Here is a 14,499-nt window from a genome sequence, read left to right as displayed (position 1 = left end):
AAAATAATTGCTGCCACTGTAGACAACGCCAGCAACACGGATGTTGCTTTGAGAAATTTGGATTTTTTAAAAGTAGGATGCTTTGCTCACACCTAGCAGGACAAAAGGTTCACAACATTCCTGCAGTTTCCAACTGGTGTGCCAAAATCCGTGCAGTTGTGTTGTGGCTGAAGCGCTCATCCTTGAGCAAAACTGTGCTCAGAGAGAAGCAGTGAGTCCTCAGTAAGTAACATATGCAGTTATATATCAAGAAGTATTGTTTTTAATACTAACATTTTTTATTGTAATTCAAAATATATTTGTGTATATCTGTTTGTGCTTTAGATCTGCCACAGCATAATGTCTTTCTTGACGTCAAGACACGCTGGAACTCTTTTCCTGATGGTGGAGAGATTTACGGAGCAGTTTGATGCAATCCAGGCAGCTGCTCTGGATCAACGGCTGAGGAAGTCAATGGAGAAGGACAGGAGAATAACAAGATGGTCACTTGTTATAGCTAAATTACAATGTCAATTTATCATTTATGCTTAAAATTGATAATCATTTTCCACAGGCTAGAAAGGCTCACACAGATAGATTTAATGAAGGCAGAGGAGTTCATTAAGTGCATGCAGGTCCTGTACACGTCAACCCTGTGTGTGTCAAGTGAGAAGTCTCCCACATGCAGCCAAATCATCCCCATCCTGACCAAGCTGGAGGCACACTACAGCAAATGTGATGGAGACACCGGTTTCACCTCCTCAATAAAAGAGAAGGTCTGGGGCAGTCTGCAGAACAGAAACCAGGTATTTTCCATGGTTGGAGAAGGCAGCAGAGGCAAATGCCACAGCAGCAGTAGCAGAGGTATTTCATTGCATGTGTAGATCTGTGTTCTTTTGCATCATGTTGTAGTTTCTGTGTTGAAGGAATGCTCCTCTACTATCTATGTGTCCACGTTCTCCTATAGAAGAGGGCCCTCAGGCAGACTGTGAGGTTGAGGATGATGAGATGGACAAGGCAGATAAACATGTAATTTTTGAATCAGAATAAACATGTACTACTATATTCTAAAATTGATCTCTTTTTTTTTTTTTTTTTTTTTTTTAAACAAGCCTTACACCTTTTTGTTTTCCAGCCAAGAAAGCACCAGAGGAAATCGGCCTTGGAGCAGCTGTTTGAGGATGAGGACAGAGAGCAGTGCCCCCTCATCACAGAGCAGGTGCAGAAGGAGCTGGCCATCTACAAAGGTCTGCCTGCAATTTCCTCTGGACAAGACCCTTGTGGCCTGGTGGTGGGGTAAGAGGGATACTCTCCCCAATTTATCTGCCCTATCAGATAGCTACTTGTGTGTCCCAGCCTCATCAACGCCCTCCGAAAGGGTTTTCTCTTGCGCTGGGCATGCCATCGGCCAAAAGCGATGCCGCATATCGCCAGAAAAGGCCAACATGGTCATCTTTTTGCAGAAAAACTGCTGAAAGTTTAAAGTTGTGATGTTTTTGCATGTTCTCTGTGTTCTGAATTCTGTGTTCTGTATTTCTGCTCATTTTGATACTGCTGTTTTTATCGTGTTCTGTATATATGCTGGTTTCGATACACTGCTGTTTTTATCGTGTTCTGCATTTCTGCTGGTTTCGATATGCTGCTGTTTTTATTATGACATTTTGTTGTGAATTTTATTTTATATTGGTTAATTTATTTCTTAGTCTTAGTTGTATTTAAATGTGATATATATTTTTTATTTAAATTAAGATTCTGTTCAACTTGCACTTCACAAATTGCCTTAAAAATAAAAAAGCACTGTTTTTGGACAAATTTTGTATGTTTTCCATACTTGAATCACCGGTTCGGGCACCGTTTAAGCACCGGCACCGTTTCAAAAGTATCGGTTTGGCACCGGTATCAGATAAAACCTAAACGATACCCAACCCTACATATGAGTCTACTGACGTGACTGATTTTGTTTCAGTTATTAGTCAGACCCCATATGTTTCCATGGAAACGCGACGCACACTCACAAAAACCTTTGAAATTTGAGAGCAAATTGTCCATCAACATGGATATATTTTGATTATACATTTTATGTTTGTTGGCATTAGTTGTATAAACGCAATATACCCTTGAGGGTGTGCTTTAATGTCATCTGAGCACTTCAGTGCTGCTTGCTCCTGACCGCATCAATGTCATGCTCAAATGACGTTAAAGCACACCCTCGAGGGTAATATTGCTTAAGCACAAAATAAGTTGACAGCGGTGGCCGGTCATTATGTTTACCAATACCCATCCCGTGCCTTGCGCATCCCCCCTCCCAAAAAAAAAACGGATTTGCATGATTTACGAGAGCCTTATTTTCAGGTCGGAAAGGCCGGGTTTCCGGATTTATCTGGAAGGATCACACCCCTGATCATTATCATTGTATATTGGCACGTATGCAAACTGAGCTCACAGGACAAAACACTTTTAAAGTCTGTGTAAAGCAAATTCAGCCATTTTATTCTAAACACATTAAATAGGTCATGTATTTCCTTAAAACATGTAAAAAGCCATTCAGCAATTTAGAATTCAATTGTGGAGCTAGGCTAACAAACTGTGTTTCAAAATTTCTGTGTTCAGGATTTAATGGGCGGGTCAGAAATCATGGCTGCGTTACGTAACGCAGCCATGATTTGCATAAACCCGGCCCTGCTGCAGAAGCGGTATAAATACATTCAGCGCATTAGCTTCGGTGGTTTTTTCGCTCGCTCTCGAGTCTTAGATAACATCTCTTACAATAGTTTGCAGCTAGCTAACCAGTCAACCAGTCCGCTCAACAGTCATGTCTCCTCCACATCACTAGTGCATCTTTCCTGGATGCCACAGTGTGCAGGGTAACGCCGGCGTTAGCTTATTTAAGTTTCCTAAGGACGACAATGTAGGGAAACGGTGGATCGACTTTGTCAAGAGGAGCTACTGTGGAGAGTTCAAAAATCACAGCCATCACCCGTCTCTGCAGTGTCCACTTTACCCCCGATAGTTACAGCAACTATCACCAGGTAAAGTCTGGATATCTGAAGAGTTGACGCTGGTCAGTGGGGCCGAACTGACCCTCTCCGTCCCCTGCTTGCATCCTCCCGTCCTGCCGACAGTGGGTGCTGTCATCTCCCCTGCCGGCATTATGTGCCCGCTTGCGACCATCTCCATCCCGCCGACAACAGGTGCTCTAATCTCCGCCACCGGCATTACGTGCCCGCCAGAGAGTGTAAGTGTGTGCTTATGTATGTTATAAATATTGTACATTTGGGCAATTAAATGCATTTTGCTGAAAATGCAAATCCTGAAAGTGATTCTACATCGTGCATCCTGTCATGCCCATGTAATGTTAGCAAATGTTATTGCATTTAATCATGACATGATTTGGCCTCATTCCCTGAGCGGAGTCAATCTGACAGCACAATGATAATCTACAGGTAACATTTTATGTGCACCAATATAGCTATGACAAGGAATTATATGTAGACTGGGGTTTTACGTTTGTTCGTAATGTAAAAAAATGGACTGTGAGGAACGAGGCTGAGCACTATTAGTGTCTGACTCAGAGTCAGTTTCTGGCTCTGATGGCTCAAGCAGGTAGGGCTGGGTCCGTCCGATGACGCTGCTAGCTTCCATTGTTACTGTAGGTTACGTCCTTGTACAGTACACGAAGGAGGCTCCCCTCCCTGCGTGGGCGTGGCTCCAGCGCCTCTATCTGACACGCCCCCAGCGTTTCACAGCAGAGAGAAGTGCTTGTTTTGCCATGATTTTGAGACCTAATTTTATATACTCAGCACTTTTTTCAATCTTTCAAATTTGGCTCAGTGGTCAATGACACATGTTTCTGTGGTGTGACAAACTCATAACACAAATTTATTGCTGCTTTACACGGACTTTAAGGTTAGTTTATTGTCTACATTTGACCTTTATTTTATACCGTCTATATATGTACTGTGAACTCACAATTACTGTTACTGTGCCTTTTATTGGTTGATATGGTATGATAGGATATTTAACAAATGTGTGTTGTCGAAAACAACATCAGTGGACTGAAATGGTAAACCTCTTGGAAGTTACTGATTACTGATACTGACAGTCAACCTAAGCATCTTTTTCTGTATTTTGATCTTCAAAAAAAAAACTAAACGTTTTACATCGGCTGATATCGACATCATAAATGCTGATATATCTGTGACAGGCCAAATCAGCCAATAATATTGACAAACTGATATATTGGCTCTAATCATTTGTAAATAGGTATCCTTGATTGGCAAACAGAAAAAAGAACATAAATGAGACTTAAAGATGTGAAGACGATAGAGGCAAATTACCAGCATCTCTTCTATCTTATTCCAACAAGATAAGATAAGTTAAAACTTTATTAGTCCCACAACAGGGACATGACATAATCAATTTAGTGTGATTCTAATGCATGAATCATTTCTAAGTCTTTATTTCATGTCTTTGATGATTTCAAAATAATCATCTTCTGTAGGTGGATCAACCTAGAATTTACAAATGATGTGAATTGGCTGCTGCAGTAAATAGTTTTTGGGAGTTTGTAATTTCCTGTTTTTTTCTGATGTGTGATTCTCTACCAAATATTTATATCTTTGGAAAGGTCCAAAAAGCGAGTACTGATTTTTTTATCAATTGCTTCTCCAACTTGGGGTCTATCAATGTTAGATATTTTTTTTATTTGGGGGAATTAAAAAGATGTTCAGACAGAATCTTGGTGTGCACTACAGAGACTTAACTTCATTATTTAAGTATGACAGACTGTAAAAACTGGATTAAGAACTATTTGATCACTGAATTTTCATGTCCTGTTACTCAACATTGGTAAATTCATTGTATTGGTGTAATTTGCTGCTTGTTTTTAAGTCTGTTGCATGAAACGTTTTATGCTGCTGTCTTGAGGAGTACTCATTGTGAAAGAAATTATGAATCTCGAAGACGAAATCCTTGGACAAAATAAGGTTAAACAAAATAAAATCATTAATCTTAGTTCACTGATGAGAACAGGGAGCAGAGAAGTAGATCATTTTGCTTGTGTTCCCGTTGTTGACTGGTTATTTTATCATTTAATTGTCCCTTTGTTTGTTTATGGTAGCGGACTCTAAACTCTTAATGTGTTATATTAGGGTGGCCTACAGTATTGTTTGTTTAATCAGTATTTGTTGTTAACATCTGTAGCAGCTTTTTGACCTCCACTGAGTGACATTACTACTTAGAGAAACCAATCACAGCTTTTCAGAGAGGATTTAGCTCCTCCTCCTCCCACTGCTGTCGAGTGAGATGTTTCCTGTGTTAGTATTCAGGACACACACACACACACACACACACACACACACACACACACACACACACACACACACACACACACACACACACACACACACACACACACACACACACACACACACACACACACACACACACACACACACACACACACAGAAGTGATGAGTCAGCTGTGAGGGGGCGGTGGGGGGTTTCTGTTCAGACTGAGTCACCTCTCAGGACTCCAGTCAGTGTTTGCCAGTCTGAGAGCAGATTCACTCTGAGAAACGAACTGATTGTAACAGGGAAACAGAGGAGCACGGCTGTGCCTGATCATATCAGATTTAATACCAAATTAAATAAATACAGAATGACAAAACAACAGCTTCAGTTGTCCTTTCTAATGGAGGGATGAACTTGTTATTTCTAAACATAATCTCATCATTTTGTTGCTGTGTTCAGCTGCTTTAAGTCCCCAGAGAAACTCTCAGAGCATCAGAACTTTCTCCATGACCAATGGAGTGACATAAACCTCGTTCCCACTGCCTGGTACAGCTCAGCTCAGCCCGGTCACCAGGTACTTGTTTTTGTTTTCCACTGCAGACACTTCCGCTTCAGCTGATCGTCATAGCAACACCACGTTAAACTGCTGTGACATCATTTTCAACACGACACAAACACAGACAGGAACCATGGACGGTATGAAGGGGCGACTGTTTGTCAGACAAAAATCTGCTGAAAAGACAGGAGTTTATGAAACCCTTGATCTGAGAACAGATGAAGAGACGACTCAGCGCGCTACATGTCGCGTCAAGTGAGGGTCTTCGAGTGATAATTTTCTGTTTTAGTAAGGTGAAAGGTACCAGGTATTATCAACACTTTCAACTAAACGACCCCAAAAACTCCTCAATGGCCACGAAAAACTCTGAGAAGGTCCCCTGGAGCTAGGGATGAACTAGCGATGTGGATTTCTTCAGCCTACAGATAACCAACGAGAACCTCCTTCTCCTGGTTTATACAAATTACATAATCAATGACTTCACACTTTTGTATTTTAATAAAAAGTTCCTAACCTGTAGATTATGCACATCCAAGGGTAAAAAAAGTTCAGAAGTAGTGAGCAAAGACGGATGATTTAATATTCTACATTCTTCTTCTCCTCTGTGTTTACTAGTGCATCACAGACACAACTTATAAAAAAGGTACAAACAGCCGACTACTGCTTTACAGTTTGTAAATGTGGGATTGCCATATTTTCCCATTACCGGGTTGAGAATTTATTGATCCAATATATCTCTCACATGCCTATCTATACCCTCCTCAGCAGCCATTACAACCTCATACTAGACCCTAATAAACTATGAATAATGTGGCCTAAAGATTCGTAAAAGATCCCTAGAGCTTCCTCAGAGGCCATCAGAACCATCTAAAGGACACAGAACCTCCTCAAACAACACTAGAACCTTTTCAAAGAGCCCCTTAAATGAACCCCTAAAAAACGAATCTTAAAGAATCTCTAAGCCTCTTAGATACCTATAGCAACTCCTCCATATAAACTAGAACCGCCTGAAGGATGACACTTTTTTAATTACCCTAAAAATCTTAAAAAGGACCGCAGAACTTCTTCAGAGCACGTCCACATTAAACCAGTAGAGGCTGAGAACGCATCTTTTCCATTTCAAGTAAAACTAAGTAATCTTTTCTAACACAGTCAGTGTGTTTACATGCACAGTCAGATTACAGCCATAGTTCGACTCTGCTACTCAATCAGACAACTGCAATTATCCGAGTATACATGCCGGTGAGAAAATTGGATTATTGGGCCGGAGCTTGTCATACCCCGGTACGATAGCTGGCGCTGTACCCATTTCAACTAGTGGTAACAGAGCCACCTCCGGCGGACCTCTTTACGTCACCAGCTGCCTCGGCATTCAAGAAAGATGGCGTACGAAGAGCGAGACGAAGCTACATCTTTGTACACTTCGTATATGGTGTACATGATAATTACACAAACTAGGGGCACAATAGCGCTCTTTCTTGCGGTGATTTCGGAGGAAAGACGCCGCCGCCGTCCATCTACTTCCGGCTCACTTTCCCGGGGAAAAAATCTCGCGCCTGCGCAGAACGCAAAATCTGATCCAATCTGCTGGAACGTATACATGCACAGGAGTAATGCGATTATCAATCGAATAATCTGGGTGCTTTAATTGACTATGAGAAATCCGATCCGGTCCAATTTTATTCAAACTAAGGTGTATACATGCATCTTAAAGATCCGTTCATAGTCAGACTAACCCAGTAATTTGGTTTTCTTGAGTGTCATGTAAACGCACTGAATGACATCAGCTGGTCCAGTGAGGGTCGGGGGCAGAGAGCCAGAACAGTTATGAAGACAACTGGCCACTAGCTCTCTCTGCAATTGTTCATTTTAAATGTCAGTGCAGCTGAATTCACAGTAGAGCTGTTGTCATTAACAAGGACTTATACTGATTTTGTTGGGATAAAAGAGATTTGAACACCACAGCAGCTTTAGAATGACTGCTGACTAACATGTAGTGTTTATGGGCTGAAATTGAATCACTGCTGTGAGTCAACACAAACAGAAAGGTGTATTTATTTACCATGACATAATGAATTCAGCTGCATTAAAACACAGTGATCACAATGAGCAGGAGGAGACTGAGTAGACTTGTGAGTGTGGCAGTAAAAGTAAAGAAAACTTTCTGTCTAAACTTTTCTGTGATTTTGTCTTTTACGACCATGATTCCTCCTTCTCACCAGATGTTGGCTGAGATGCAGTTTGTTAAAACAGAAGAGCAGGAAAAAGATTTTGTAGTTTTTGTGTTTCACTGCGGAGACCGCTCTCTACTGAAGGACCTAAGAAACACAACTGTGGACACACACACGACTAAACAGTGTTTTAAAATGTAGCCAACTTAATGCATAAAGCCTCAGTGGTCAGCAGAACATCCTGACCTAGTAAATCTTGGTATTTTTTTAAATGTCTCTCAATAGGTTAGTTTGACAGATTGCCTGGACAGTTTGATTTCATGTAGTGCTGTCTCTTTTTCTTCATGTTCATCCTGTTTGGTGTCCTGAGCTGCAGTTTAAACCTGATCAATCCCACCTGCAGTGAGCTATCAAATGGATTTTGGAGTCTTTTACACTCCGCTCCTGTCTTCTAACAGCTGAGTATCTGCTCACACACACACACACACACACACACACACTCTGTCAGTCAAACTGGACACATACAGGACATGCAGTGGAGAAGTAAACCTTTAAACCAAACTGAGACCAGCAACTCTAATCATCAACATTTTCTATTTAAAATATAGTCCCATCGATGCCGGTATTAGGGAGTCATAACTTCCAATATCAGCAGATACATTTTATGATGCCTAAAATGTGGCTTTCAAACAGTTGTGACAAAGATACATACACACATACATTTCACAGTTTAACAATCCAAAATTACATCACTGCACTGACACAGCCGCTTCGTTGGAAATTTAGTAAACTCTAAATTGTTATATCAGCACACATTTGACAAAATCTACACCGATACTGAAATATCCTTGATGGGCCATCATCAGCTGATTATATCAGCCAACTGATGTATTGATGGGCTCGAATCTAAAACATGAGATACACTCACGTAGTACAAGTATCACTCACTGCTGAAGTTTTGGCTGTAGAAATTAGGTATATTTGTATCAAAAACAGTTGACACATACTTACAAAATAAGATCCAGACTAGACACAAATTTCAACAGTCCGAGCAACTGTAAGAACAATGTGACAAAGAACAACACAATCATCTGATTCCTGCAAATGTTTGATATTTTTATCTAACAAATTAGTCTGAGCAACTTCTAAATCCTTTATTTAAACTGTCATTTGTAGATAAGATATTATTGATTTAAATAACTTACTGGGTTGTATCATTAGACTTTTGCCAGGTATCATTTATTACTTTATTATACCCAACATGTTTTATAATACTTGTATTGTTTTTAGGTTTTTCTCCCTTTTCCATTTCTGTGAAGCACTTTGTGACCTTGTTTAGAAATGTACAATTTAATGAAGTTTATTTCTATTATTAAATTGTCAACTGACATAATAAGTGGATCAGTTAACTGAATAATTGTAAGTGAAATAAACACCAAAACAAAAAAGGTAAAGCATCCAAAGATCAGGGGATCTTGCGTCTTGCCCATGAATAGGGATGTCCCGATCAGGTTTTTTTTACCCCGATCCCGATCCGAGTCCTTTAATATTTAGTATCTGCCGATACCGAGTCCCGATCCGATACTTAGCCTTAACTAATATTTTCCTAGATAATACAGCTGCATTAAGAAAAAAAGTACCTGCATCTAAGCTGTTCCTTAATAGGTTTTTATTATTTTGTTGAAACAAAGTATATACTTTAATATAGCTCTTTCTTATTCTGCATATGCTATTACAACATTGGCCTCCACCTTCCTTGTGTTAGCAGGTGAGTGTGTGATGCTGCACTGTGACAGAAGACCCTCGTGTACAGCCAGCTGAAGTGTGTGTGAGACGCAGCTCACGCTTGGTACCTCCATATCATCCTTTGCTTATTTCATGTACTTCACGTTGTCACCTAAAATGACGTGGACACGTTGCTTGTCTATTAACGCGTTCAGCATCTCCTGGATTGCTTGCTTTACATGCTCTGCTGTATGAGACCCACGAAACTAGTGCGCATATACCGGCATGTTGTAACTCGAAAGTGGAATAAAAGTAATGCAGAGATGGTAGGGCATACCGGGGATTAAAAAACTCCAGGTGACGAAGAAAACCCTGATCCTCTACCACGGAGATGAGCTGGTTTTCCAGAGCGATTAATTTGATGACCCTCTCTGTAATATTTGTGGACATGTCGCTGAGGATATTTCTCATAACTGAAAGTATCCGCGACTGTTTGCTGCTTTGGTCTCCTTGCCTGTACTCTCGAGTGAACACGTTGTATTCTTTGAGTTTTTGTTTTGTATATGCTGTATCAAATGAGTAGTAAAATGCAGCTCCGCGAAACGGCCATATAGCAGATGTTCCATGTTGCCGTTGGACTGCTTTCGCTTTCTTATTAACGTTATTTCCACATTGCAGACACTTTATTCACAGGTTTGCCAGAGTAACACCACGCGCGCGTCTGCGTTCTGCCACAAATTGTGCTCCGATGTTTTTTTAAAAAATAATAATAAAAAAATCGGGCTTGGGTCCACGTTCAAAATTGCCGATTCCGATCAGCGGAAAAATGCCCAGATCGGCTCCGACCCCGATCCTACAGATCGGATCGGGACATCCCTACTCATGAACACTTCAGCAGGATGAAAGGTTTGAACCAAACCAGTTTGTGTCTGTTACAGAACCACAACCAGGACCACAAGCAGGGCTGAAGGGAAACACACAAGACACATGACCAGACAGACACACAACACTTCCTCTGTCAATCACACACACAGAGAGACAGCAGTGGTTTTAACTGAGTGAAAAAGGCTTCCCTGATCAGCAGCTTCAGCACATCACTGATCAATCAGTGTGATCAGCTCTGATTAACAGACACGGGAGCTGTCTGAGCTCAGTGAAACACTTCAGACAGCAGACAAATAAGATCTGTTAAATATCTGACGTTTACAGCATCTCTCCACTCTGTAACACTGTGGGTCAGACTTCAGACATCACAACATGTTTATCAGTTTCAGAGGTAATCATTAGGTCATGTGTCTGAATACTAACTGCTGTTTTCTGTTCTGTTTATTAAAATAATTTTTAAAAAATCATAGTAACAAACAGTGACAACATTTAATTTTCTTATTTTAACAGCACAGACAGTTTAGATATCAGATTAGATATCAGTCTTATCAATAAAGCCTACATTTTGCTTTGATTAACAGTCTATCTGTGGTGGTGCTTCACACTCATGTATCAAATAAACATGTTGGTTAATGTTTAATCAACCTAAGGCTGAACATACCATCATTATCTACTGATTTTGCTTCAAGCCAACAACAAAAGCAAATAATCGACAACACATGGCTGAATGAGATGAAGAAAATACACCTAATACACTCAGTTGCCAATTCAGTACCTCCAGCTCAAACTTACACCTAGAATACAACAGCCCCTGCAGAATGAATGACATTCACATCAGCCTCAGCTGGACACACTAAACTAATACAGTGATTATATTAAAAGTTGCAATAAGTAAAAATTGGTTGAGAACCTTTTTAAAAATCGAATTATCAACAGAATGACAGTTCTAACAATATCAACTGACGTTAACATGCTAACCAGCTAACCCTGTGCTGTCATGGTCTAAACCTGTGCACTAATTGAAGAGTTGACAACTGATCAATCACTGCAGCTCTTGCTGTCTTCGAGTGTGCTGCAGACACGTTTCTAACATGCAGTAATATTTGTGAGTGCAACTACTAAATAAACAACCAGAGACGTTCAAGAGACTACATTCAACAACCAGTGTAAACCAGTCGAAGTCTGGTTGGACACAGCACATTTTGCTGGTGTTATTGCACAAGTTAAATTAGGATGGATTGGTCCCCAGTACCCTCCACTAATGTCCTGCTACTTATAGCACATCACACAATCTATCTGCAGCACCATCACCATCAGCATACACACTTTGTGATTGCCCTGTGCTGTGATTTGTACAGCTGTTAATTCAGTCTGGATCCAGTCTGTAAATGCCAAATATCTGATATCTGACCGCTGCGTGCAGCCCCTCCAGCAGTCTGCCGCTAGTTTGTGTCAGCCTGTGTCCAGTGCTCACTCACCGCTATCAGGGTGCTGTTGCGGCTCTGCTCCGCCGCCGTCCCTCCGCTCTCCCCGTGCTCCCCGCTGCCGCTGCCGCCGCCGCCGCCGCTGCCCGGCGCTCTCTGGCCGGACTGGTCTCCGCTGGGCTGGGGCTGCCGGTGCTTGTTGGACCGCTTGGCTTTGGCCTGCAGGCAGCGCTGGTGCAGGGCGAAGGTCTGCTGCCTCTCCAGCTCCAGTCGCTCCAGCGTCGCGTTCTCGTAGCGGCTCTCGCAGCTGTTGTGATGCTGCCGGAAGAGCTCGATCCTCCGGCGGAGCCTCTCCATCACCGCGCTGTGTCGCGGTGTAACAAAATCCGCCATCATCAATAAAGACTTGTAGTAAACTCCCGGCTCAGGTTTCGTCCATAAAATGCTGAATTTGGCACTTTTTCACTCTGGGCGTCTATACACCCCCCCTTGCCCTTTACAAAGACTCCTGTGCTGGCTCCATGGAGGCGACCTTTGTCTTGCTAATGGCCTTCAGTCACAGCGGCACTCACTGCCGAAGAGGAAAATTAAGGTTTTTGGGTGCAATACCATCCAGCCTCCTGAATTTACCCGTTTAAACCCGAGTGTGTACTATGAACCTCATCGTATACACCAGCTCATTTAAGTTGCTGTGTAAAGCAGAGCTGCTGGAGTCTTGCTTAGAGCCACATTCCGCCTCAGTTTAAGCCCAAAAACACAAACCTCTCATTTATCCCTGTTGTCTGAGAACAAACCAGCCCACTACTTTCTGAACAAACCCTTTAAATAATAATTCACTCTACACTTCCACTTCAATCAGAGAACAGTGTGCTGCTCTCTCGCTATCAAACTCACTCCGGTTGAGCTAAGTTAAGTTAGCACATTCCTCCACTCAAAATCAAAGTTGGAGCGTCGAAAATTCCTTATAAAATTATCTGAGCTACCATTAAAATTAGGTTCTTTTGTAGCTGGCTTCCGTTAGCTTTTCACTTCACCTCCATTTATTTGTAAACGCTAACGTTACAGTGAATGTGGGCATCATAACGGGTCTGCAACTTGTCTGAAACTTTATTTTGCTCAAGTATTAGTAGTTAGCTTGGTTAGCGGGACAAGAGCTAACAGGCTAGCGCTGGCTAACAACTTGCCTTCTTCAAACTTGGCAGCAATTACTCAGTTAATGAACTCGTTAATTTATCTAACACTACAGCTTCATACGGCACAAAACAAACGACAAGACTTTCTAGATAATTTAAGCAGAGTAAGGTTTTAAAATCACTTACTGTTAAAGTGTTGCTGTCCGCTCTTCCTACAGCATCTGTCTAGCAAACAGCTGATCCTCCGCCTCCTTGCAGCCGTTAGCCGCTAGTTGCTAGCGCTATGTTTTGGGTAGACAGGCTAACGAGAGCTCGACTAGCTGGCTTGCAACCTAGCTTTGGTGGCTAGCCTGAAACATTTAAATAAAGCATCATACTTGTAATTTGCTTCTGCCGAGGTGCCGGCCAGATAACCCTCTCCTTGACCGAGCCCGACTTGGGATGAGTAAGGTTTAAAGAGCGGGCAGCGGATTCGTCAGTTAGATCGGGCTAACTCTGTCCCTCTATGCTGTTTCTATTGTTTTCCAGCGGACAGGCAGGTCCACGCCGCCATCTTGGAAACTTTCTCTTTTTTTTCCATCAGCGACAGGAGGAATGTTCCTGCTCCCGCCTCACTGGTGACTGACAGTAGAAACAGCCAATAGAGAGCGGCCATTTTACTAACCCAGCAAGTGCCATGTTCAGCGGGGAATCATGAGAAATCAGTGAGAAGTCACGAGTAACTGATGAAAAATAAAACAAAGAGCCTGTGATAAATAACTGATCAGAATGAAATAAAGATCTGGTGATCAGAAGAGAATTTGTGCCGTCAATCATGATGGAGGTGGGAACCCAGTAGTATAAAGTCCCGCCCACTTCCGGGTTAGCTTCTGCTCCAGTAGTTCTGTTCTTTTGTTTTTCCATGTTATCCTTTCTTTGATTGCTTTTTCTGAAAAGTTTCAACATGATTACTCAGGCTTTCTACCCATATCAAAATGTGGGAAAGAAATGAGAAGGTAGAAAAGTTCAAATGCTCATTTGGAATCAAAACTGATGTATGGGGGCAAAATTATTACCTTTTTAAAATACCAAAATTGCTTTGCCAAGGTATTTTTGAAGCAGCCCCACCCTTTCTAGAATACAAAGTCAAAATGAAACCATTAAAAGTCAGAACTATGAGATAAATTTTCCAGTGAAATTTCTGACGAGATTTGAATTATGGCATCAAAAGTTTGTTTCAGTTTGATAGAGGGATTTCTCAAATAATGGCACCAGAACAAATTGATATGAGCCATTATAAAAAATACTTATCAAAGCTGCACTTTGTAGTTTTGGAGACGAAATTCAAACTCAGA

General features: G+C 41.5%; 1 protein-coding gene across 3 annotated transcripts in view; it reads right to left on the bottom strand.

Moving 5' to 3' along the window:
* The window catches only part of maml1 (mastermind-like transcriptional coactivator 1), a 60,322-nt gene extending 46,374 nt beyond the window's left edge, over positions 1–13,948 (bottom strand). Inside the window, exons 1-2 of one of the 3 annotated variants that reach the window (XM_030396726.1) lie at positions 13,352–13,948; positions 12,087–12,603 (exon numbers count right to left, since the gene is read on the bottom strand). In XM_030396726.1, the coding sequence (XP_030252586.1) occupies positions 12,087–12,428 (342 nt within the window). In that variant the 5' untranslated portion in view covers positions 12,429–12,603; positions 13,352–13,948. The other 2 variants (XM_030396728.1, XM_030396727.1) reach the window with 2 other exon arrangements.
* Positions 13,949–14,499: the final 551 nt, after the last annotated feature.

The sequence above is a fragment of the Sparus aurata genome, chromosome 18 (genome assembly GCF_900880675.1).
Source record: "Sparus aurata chromosome 18, fSpaAur1.1, whole genome shotgun sequence".
NCBI classification, from domain to species: domain Eukaryota; kingdom Metazoa; phylum Chordata; class Actinopteri; order Spariformes; family Sparidae; genus Sparus; species Sparus aurata.
The sequence above is the reverse complement of the archived record's forward strand: the minus strand, read 5'-3'. Positions and strand labels throughout refer to the sequence as shown.